Source organism: Alligator sinensis, unplaced genomic scaffold (genome assembly GCF_000455745.1).
Source record: "Alligator sinensis unplaced genomic scaffold, ASM45574v1 scaffold336_1, whole genome shotgun sequence".
In the NCBI taxonomy this organism is placed as follows: domain Eukaryota; kingdom Metazoa; phylum Chordata; order Crocodylia; family Alligatoridae; genus Alligator; species Alligator sinensis.
Window position 1 is genome coordinate 18,573 of NW_005842917.1, and position 9,241 is coordinate 27,813.

Sequence of the window (9,241 nt, forward strand, 5' to 3'; positions counted from 1 at the left end):
AGGCTGCGCATGTGCCTCTGGAGGAGGCGGCGCAGCGGGACAGCCCGGGGCCTCTGACTCAAAGATTTGGACTTGATTTGGCTTAAGACAAAAAATTCTTTAAAAAAACAAGAAATGTGTCAGGGCATGCGTGTTTACTCCTCTGTCCATGGCTGCACCCACATCCCCTGTCAGTGCAGGAGGAGGCATTTTGCACCCCTGGGTGTCATGGCCCAGCCTGCAGAGAGGTGTCACACAGAGGGATTGTGGAGAGTGTGGCAGGGGCTGGAGGCAGCTGGACCAGGAGACGCTGATGGGGTAACGCTTGTGCCTGCAGCTCCCGGAGGCCTTTGAGGACGTGGCTGTGTATTTCACATGGGAGGAGTGGGAGCTGCTGGAAGACGCACAGAAGGGGCTTTACCGGGACCAGATGCTGAGGAACTGGCGAGCCCTCGTTTCCCTGGGTAACGCTGTTTCCTGCTTCTCCCTCCAGCCGTGTCAGCACTGACCCTTACTGTCTTCTCCCTGCTTCTCAGCGCTCTCATCCTTGTGGACTTTTTCCCTGGGGTTGAAATCCATGGTCTCCGCACAGCTCCTTGTGTGATCACTGACCTCTGACTTCATTTGACCTGGCCTCCTTCACCTTAGCCTTCCCCGTTATAACTCCTGGTGCTTCCGTATCCAGCCATGTCTTGGTGGATGTATCTCCCTTTCCCTTCTCAGCAAGGTTGTGTCATCTCCAATACATTGGGCAGAAAAATTCACTGCCAGCTGTTCCTCGAGGAATTGCTCTGATTTCTTGTGTCCTGTCCCACACGTGTAACACTCTGAGTGTGTTCAGTTAGTGCTTTCTCCTCCTTTGGTTATGATCCAGCATAAGGTAACGGAAGTCCTATCAGCCTGTGGTGCTGCCACCCACAGGATTAGCATTTACATTACTCCATCTCTACCGACCCGTGCACACGCGATGGAATCCGGGATCTTCTGTTTCTGGATCCCTGGAAGCTTCTGCCCACGTTTCTTCCTATGGTCTTCATCTCCACAGGCTCTGGCTTGGTTGTGTTTACTTGGAGACCTGCTCCCAATTCTCTCTGCCATTCACAGAAGTTGTCGTTTCCTCCTCCCGACATCCCCCTGCATGTCAGACACCCGTCATAGCGATAAAAAGAGGTGGGCTCAGTGCAGGAGTGGTGTAAATGGGTTGCCATTTTCAGAGGGTCTCTGATGCAGGGGTTTTCTGGCTTGTGGGCAGGGCTGAGGGACTTGTACCAGGTCAGTTTGCTTTTCTAGTGCTTTCTTTTCCCTTCAGTTCCCCTGAAGGTCTTTCTTTGGGAACAGCTCCAAGGCTTTTGCTTAGTTGTTCAGCAAAGAGCATGTCGGCCATTCCTGCGTTATGGGCTTTCACATGCTGCAAAAGGTGTTTCTTTCTGCCTTCTCTTGTCTTTACCACAGACTCCCAGGACCTTTGTTTCCAACCCTACAAGATTTCCCGGCTTTTGTGCCCTTATATCCCCTCTACGATCATCCTCCCACTGGATGGGATGATTGCTTTCAGTGCCACTGCAGTTCTTATAAAATCCTCTCTTCCCCTGCCCTATTGAGGAAGGACCCTGTCTCCCCGAAAAAAAGTGTAAGGATCAGCCGTGTGTCCTGGACTCTGTTCACTGCTGCCAGGCCTCGCTTTAAACCTTTGCAGAGAAGAAACTTCCATTCCTTGGCCTGGAATGATGCTGATAAGATGGATGTTATCCAGCCACCAGTGTGCCCAGCATCTCTTCATTTTGGTGCCGTTTCAATAGTGAAAGCTTCATCTTTATGCTCTTGAGCACGACACATCACTGCATTTCCACCCCTGTCCCTGTTGTCTCACACCCAGTTTATATCTCCAAGTGGTGGGTACAGTACTATGTTTCCTATGACCATCCCCCCAGCACCCGAGTGACAAGGGCCATCATCTCTTGCATCCTAAATGTCCACCCTCCCTTGTCCTTCAAGGCCCCAGTAGACTCCTTGAGTTTGTTGGATCCATTCCCCAAAACCCAGTTGGTTATTTGGCATCCAGTACCCGGTCATGAATGCTTTTTAACCACTGCCCCAAACAGGATATCGTGGTCCCACCCCTGACTTAATCTGCCGCATTGCGCAAGGACAGGAGGAGCTCTGGGTCTGTGATGATGAGGACCATGGGGACATTTCAAAGTCAGAGGACCTGCTGTCAGGTAAGTTGTCTGCCCCCTGCCCCGACTCTCCTCTCAGAAATGCTCCATGGCCACAGGGACAAGGGCCCTTGGACCTGCAGACCTCTGACACGCTGCCCTTCCAGGTTTCTGACCTCGAATAAGTTATGCAGTCATGTGTCCAGGGAGGTGTTGTTCCCATGCACTGAAACTCCAAATTGTGGAGACGAGCAGCCTTTCCTTTCTTCTAGAGGTGCACTGCCACATCAGTCCAATATCGGATTAATATTGATATAACGAAAATGTGCTGTATCGTATATCAGCCCAATTGGGCTGGTAATTTGGCTGATAAATACCCTAACCCGTTGTAATGGAATGGGTGAGGGGGGCAGATCAGTGCCCCCCCAGTGATGGAAGGGGCAGGGGCAGATGCTGCCAAACCGGGGCAGGGTGGGCCCCGGATGGCAGCGTGGTTCATCAGGGGAGGAGGCGGCTCCCGCCATTGCTTGCACCCCAGGATAGCACAGGGCGGTTGTATGCCCCAGGATCTATGTGGAGCTGCAGCTACGGCTGGAGCTGGCACTGAGTTGGGCTCCTTCCGGCAGGGATGGGACTCAGACCAGGCACCAGCGGTGCCGGGGGGATGCTGCAGCCACCCCAGATTTCAACACCGCTCCATAGCCAGTGCTGCAGCCACAGCCGCCCGGCACAGCTGGGAACAGATCTGTGCTGAAATCTGGGGTGGATGCAGCATCCTCCCAGTGCCACCAGCACCCGCTCCAAACTGCGCCCGCGCTGAGAAGAGCCCAACACAGCCTAGGCCACCGCTTGAGCCGCAGCTGCAGGCCCCTGCCTCAAGTGTTGGCTACAAATGTCCAACTTGGGATCCTTAAAATTCTGGTTTATTAGGCAGATTGAAACACTGTAATGAAGTTAAATCATAAACCTTGGGGCTGGTCCCCGCACACGAGCACACACACACACATGCACACACACATAGCGAGCTACAGGAGTCAAGTATACCTATCCCACAGGCGCTGGAGTCTGCCGTTGATGGCCAGTCGAGGCTTCTTTCAGCATGGTGTTATCCTCCAGAAAGGGGTCACTGGCTAGTCCTTCTGGCTGGACAGGTCGGGTGCTGGTCAAGTTGGAGATCAAGAGGGTGCCGCTGAGGGTCATTTTTCACTGCTTTTTATCTGTCCTTGGCAGACTGCCTCCCCCCCAGTTTTCAGGTTTGCCCAATCCAGGGGTTGTTGACCCTCGTGGGACTTCCCCTTCGGTGGCTACTGGATGAAATCTGTCAGCCCCAGGGGTCATCCGCATATCCTTGCAGGTTTGGAAGTCCATTGATGAATTTTGAATAGGGCTCTGGGAGCGGTCGATCTGGAGATATTCAGCCCAAAAGTTGGTCCCTGGCGTTGATTAACTCAGACCAGGGCTTCTAGCCCTTGATCAGTGAAGTTGAGAGAATTCCCGATTGCTACATTGTCTCCTATTGATTTCTTCCCTTGGTTGATATGTGGTTTCCCTAGGTGTTAAATGCCTCCTGTTATGCATTCAGTCAGCTCTTTCAAGGGTCCGCCTGATACAGGGAAGCGGCAGTTGAATTCCTGCCCTTGTTAACATTGTTACAGTGTATAACTTACATCTGAAACTAAACACATTTAGTTAAAAGGTGAGGAGCATAAAATATAAGCTACAAGAGTAATGCCAAATAGATAAAAATACCAAAATACAAGGGGAGATGCAAAATACACACATACAAACTTTAAAATACAATTCCTTATCGTATACTGAAAGAAAACGTAGAAGAAGAGAAAGATATCCAAAGGGGGGGGAGCAAATGCAGGCAAGAGGAAAAGGGGGCTTTCTGCTACACAAGCAGATCCTGGGACACACGCCCCCACCCCCCACACTCCTGGGGTGCAAGCAGCTGCAGGAGCCGTAACTCCATCCTGTGCGCCCCACCAGTTAGGCAGTGCCTGCCACTGCCCTCTCCCTCACTGCGGGGTGCATTGATCTGTGCTCCCACCCCCACATGCCCCTTCCTTCCCCTCTCCCACCAAAATGGACTGACCAGCTGGAGGCATCTGAATCGGCTATTGGATCTGTATCAGCCGATATGCCTCCTTAAATACCGGGTATCGGTGTCAGCCATAAAAATCTCTTTTGGTGCACCCCTACTTTCTTCTCCCCCTTACTACAACTGCTAAGGGACAACCAAGTATACTGTTTTGATATAGAGGCACAGGCCTGGTTTCCCTGGGATACCATGGTCTTAAATTTCCATCTATATTTAGCAGTGCAAGAGTTGATTCTTCAGCCCAAGGTAGCCATAGCACTATAGCTCCCTCTCCCAAGGCATGATGGGATTTGTAGTTCCCCATGGAAATCCGCATGGTGGGGCAAAGCTCTGTGTAGGCATTATTGTAACACAAGCAAGAGGCCTGGGGCTCTGCCTGATGTCTCCTGATGAGGTGGACCTGGGACCGAGGAAGTGTTGAATCCTGGTCTTGGGCTGCATTGCACAGCTGCATGGGGTGGTGTGGTTCGCAAACTTTCATGTTGCAGGGGGAAGTGGATCCTCCACAGCTCATGCCTTTTGTGTTTTGTCTCTGGGCTATGAATGTCACAGAGCTCAGGACTTAGCAGGAAGTGCACGTGCAGGTTCGTGCCCAGGCCTTTGTCCTAGAGCAGATTCGGATGACATGCAGGCCACCTGGTCCTCAGCAGCGGAAAACCAAACAGACACGTTCCAATCCCCAGACCTTTCCCCGGGAGCTGGAAGGAGGCACAGCCCTGTTTCTTCCAGGAAAGTGACCCCCCCAGCTTTTAACACCACCCGTCCCAGAGCAGGTTTTGGAGGCAGGAGGGAGAAACCACATGGGCTTTTTGTACCTTAGAGAAGAATCTCATGAAGTTTAAAGCCATTCTCCCCATACCCCCCCAAATTCTGGGGAGTCCCAGGAATTGACTGTGAGGCTGTTCTTCCTGGTACCAGATGCTGCTCTCAGGACTGCCAGAGATCACGAGCAAGCACTGGAGAGCAGTCCCACCAATGCACTTATGCAGCCAGGTGGAGGGCTCGGCATCATCTCCCCCTGGACCCGCTAGTGCTGTGGGACAGAGCAGCCCCTAGAGAGACTCCTTCATCCTTTCTGCTGGTTCTGCCTCTAGTCTCTTGGGCCCCTTACAGGAGGAGGCTGTTCAGGTCCTGTCCCAAGACGTGTCCCATGTGGGTTTTCTCCCAGCAGGGCTTGAGAGGATGGGGCTGACAGCCGGGCCAGAAACCCTAAGCATCTGGCTCTGACCTCCACTGACCAGGGAACGTTAGCCGGGTACATGGACATGCCCCTCCCTCACCCCCAGCACTTGTGGTTTGGCAGGAAGACCTTGTTCTCTTCCGAAATCTTAAGTGCCAAGATGCAGTCATGCTCACAGGCCCGTTGCAGCAGTATTTGGCCTGTGCCAGCCGTGCAGGGAATAAGCCGGAGTTTCTCTTCCCCATGCAGGAAGCACCTGGCTGCTGAGTAGAGTTGAGAAGCAAAGTCTAGAAGATGGGTCTGCAAACCTGGAGCCACCCTGGGCTTTCCCCGGAGGTTTGGTCGAGGTGGAGTCCCTGAGACCTGAGGAAAACCAATGGCTCCAGAGCCAGGGGAGGTATCAAAAGCTGAGGGAGAATGTAGCAATGAAGCAGGTGCCATCTTCCCTTGCACGTGAGAGTGGAGAAAGGACAGAGTCCAGAGAGAGCCCTGGGTACAGGGAAGGATTTGTGGAGCTGAAGAGCCATGAGGCAAAGTTCCACCGGAAAGAAACCCTGCCTCCGAACCAAGCCACTGGGGAGGGCCTGAGAGGGAAACAGGACGTGCCCGCCAGGACCAGGGGCAAAGCCCACCCCTGCCCTGAGTGCCAGAAAATATTTCACTGCCCCTCACACTGGGCTCTGCCACCTGAGTGCCCCGAGTGTGGGAAGAGCTTCACCCACTCCTCCAACCTGGCTGAACACCAGCACATCTATACCGGGGACAAGCAATATCTATGCTCAGTGTGTGGGAAGAGCTTCAAAAGTTCTTCCCGTCTGACGCAACACCAGCACATCCATATCAGGGAGAAGCCATACCAGTGCTCTGAATGTGGGAAGTGCTTCAACTGTCCCTCCCATCTGACACGACACCAGCGCATCCATACTAAGGAGAAGCCATATCAGTGCCTTGAATGTGGGAAGAGATTCAAGAGTTCATCCTACCTGGCCCAGCACCTATGTATCCACACAGGGGAGAAGCCACATTGGTGCTCTGTGTGTGAGAAGAGTTTCAGCTGTTCCTCTCACCTGGCCATCCATGAGCGTATCCACAGAGGTGATAAGTCACATCACTGCTCTGTGTGTGGGAAGAGCTTCACTAGCTCATCCCAACTGGCCTGTCACCAACGTGTTCACACTGGGGAGAAACCACATCAGTGCTCTGTGTGTGGGAAGAGTTTCAGCTATTCCTCCAACCTGGCCATCCACCAGCGTATCCACACAGGCGATAAGCCGCATCAATGCTGTGTGTGTGGAAAGAGGTTCACCCAGTCCTCCACTCTGGCCCATCACCAGCATATCCACACAGGGGAGAAACCACATCAGTGCTCTGTGTGTGGGAAGAGCTTCAGCCGTTCCTCCTATCTTGCCATCCACCAGCGCATCCATACAGGGGAGGAACCATATCGGTGCTCTGAGTGTGGGAGAAGCTTCACCCAGGCCGCCCATTTGGTCCAACACCAGCGTATCCACACAGGCGATAAGCCGCATCAGTGCTCTGTGTGTGGGAAGAGCTTCACTAATTCATCCCAACTGACCCGTCACCATCGTATTCACACTGGGGAGAAACCAGATCAGTGCCCTGTGTGTGGGAAGAGCTTCACTAGTTCATCCCATTTGGCCCGTCACCAACGTATCCATACAGGGGAGAAACCACATCACTGCTCTGTGTGTGGGAAGAGCTTCACCCGTTCCTCCTATTTGGCCGTCCACCAGCGCATCCATATAGGGGAGGAGCCATAATGGTGCTCAGAGTGTGGAAAGAGCTTCACCGAGGCCTCCCATTTGGTCCAACATAAGCATATCCACATGGGAGAAGCCACATCAGTGCTGTGCATATAAGGACTTCTCTCAGTCCTTCAACCTACCTGCATACCCTCATGTGTACGCAAGGGAGTGACCACATCAGTGCCCTGAGTGTAGAAAGACCTTTGCTATGTCATCCCACCTGGCCCAGCACAAATGCATCCACAGAGGGGAGAAGCCACATCTGTCCTCTGTGTGGGAAGAGCTTCACCAGTTCCTCTGACCTGGCCATCCCCCAGAGTATCCACACAGAGGAAAGCCACATCAGTGCTTTCTGTGTGGGAAGAGCTTCACCCATTCCTCCAGTCTGGTTTAATACCAGCAGATCCATACGGAGGATGAGTCATGTTATTGCTCTGCCTGTGGGATGAGGCTCACCCACCTCTTCAACCTGGCCGGACAAGCATATGCACACAGATGAGAAGCCACATCAGTGCTTTCTGTGTGGGAAGAGCTTCACCCAATCCTCCAGCCTGGCCACTCCCCAGCACATCCTCACATGGGAGAAGGCACATCAGTGCTCAGAGTGTGGGAAGAGAGTCAGTCAGTCCTCCCACCTGGCCGGAAACCCATGCATCCACACGGGAGAAATTACATCGGGCATCTCAATCTGCGACTCTCAAAAAATAAAAGCAGCTTAAAAAAAATAATCCCAATTCTGCTTGTTTTGTACGTGTGGCCAGTGTACAGTTTTTGTATGATTCACTTGGTCATTGCCTGACAACTTGTTCGCAAGTGTAATTGGGCCGCAATTTTTGTATGATTTACCTGTTCATTTCCTGGAAATTATTTTGCACGTGTGGTGAGGCAACATTTATTATGCGATTGACTAGTTCATTGTGTGATCACTGGCACATGTGACCAAGATACAGTTATTGAATGATTCATCTGTTCATTGCATGGCGATTCCTTTTTATGTAGCCATGCTACATGAGTCACCTGTTCATTGCATGACAGTTACTTTGCACATGTGGCCAGTCTACATTAATTGCACAATTTACCCATTCTTTGTGTGATGATTGCTTTGAACAGGTTGTGGCAGAAAGCCACCTTTGTTTCTCGCCAAAAAACTCTGTGACAATCTTGATTAGGATGGGCCCAGCAGAGGATACATACCTTTACCCTATCTCTTTAGGTAACCTGAGCTGGATACATTCCTGAGGGGGGGGGAAACCTGCTCCCTCTGCTTATGTGACTGGTATCACATACCTGGGTGAGGGGCTTCACCCCTGGTGGGGTAGAGTCTGCCCGGCAACTAGTGATGTATTTCAAATTGGTTGGCTTACAGCCAACAGGTGCGGGCCTCCATTGGACGAGGTAAATGAAGTCACAAGGGCTATATAAGTTAAGGACTGCCCAGGAGGAGGGGAGCGGTAGCCATGAGGGTTACTCGGGAACAAAGAAGAGCTGAACCATCTGAAACTGGCTCTCTCTCTCAAAACTCATGATCAAGGAACTGCCTGTCTCCAGAGGGAATCTCCAGCAGCCTCTGGATGATACTTGTGAGTAAGCTAACTGAGATCCGGTGGGTGGCGAATTGGCTGGAGGGTCGCACCCAGAGAGTCGTGGTGGATGGGTCGGTTTCGACCTGGAAGGATGTGGGAAGTGGGGTCCCACAGGGTTCGGTCCTTGGACCGATACTCTTTAATGTCTTCATCAGTGACTTGGACGAGGGAGTGAAATGTACTCTGTCCAAGTTTGCAGATGACACAAAGCTATGGGGAGAAGTGGACACGCCGGAGGGCAGGGAACAGCTGCAAGCAGACCTGGACAGGTTGGACAAATGGGCTGAAAACAACAGAATGCAATTCAACAAGGAGAAATGCAAAGTGCTGCACCTAGGGAGCAAAAATGTCCAGCATACCTACTGCCTAGGAAATGACCTGCTGGGTGGCACGGAAGTGGAAAGGGATCTTGGAGTCCTAGTGGACTCCAAGATGAACATGAGTCGGCAATGTGACGAAGCCATCAGAAAAGC

The 9,241-nt window shown here is 52.2% G+C and overlaps 2 protein-coding genes across 2 annotated transcripts in view; one reads left to right on the forward strand and one right to left on the reverse strand.

Moving 5' to 3' along the window:
• The window catches only part of LOC112548081, a 3,966-nt gene extending 3,777 nt beyond the window's left edge, over positions 1–189 (reverse strand). Inside the window, exon 1 of the mRNA XM_025192360.1 lies at positions 163–189. Within this exon, the coding sequence (XP_025048145.1) occupies positions 163–189 (27 nt within the window). The remainder of the gene's footprint in view (positions 1–162) is intronic.
• On the forward strand, positions 106–7,698 carry LOC102377295 (zinc finger protein 2 homolog). Its single transcript, XM_025192365.1, is given in 3 exon segments — positions 106–443; positions 2,082–2,198; positions 5,669–7,698. Coding segments are annotated over 3 exon segments (1,782 nt in total). The 5' UTR covers positions 106–409; the 3' UTR covers positions 7,300–7,698.
• Positions 7,699–9,241: the final 1,543 nt, after the last annotated feature.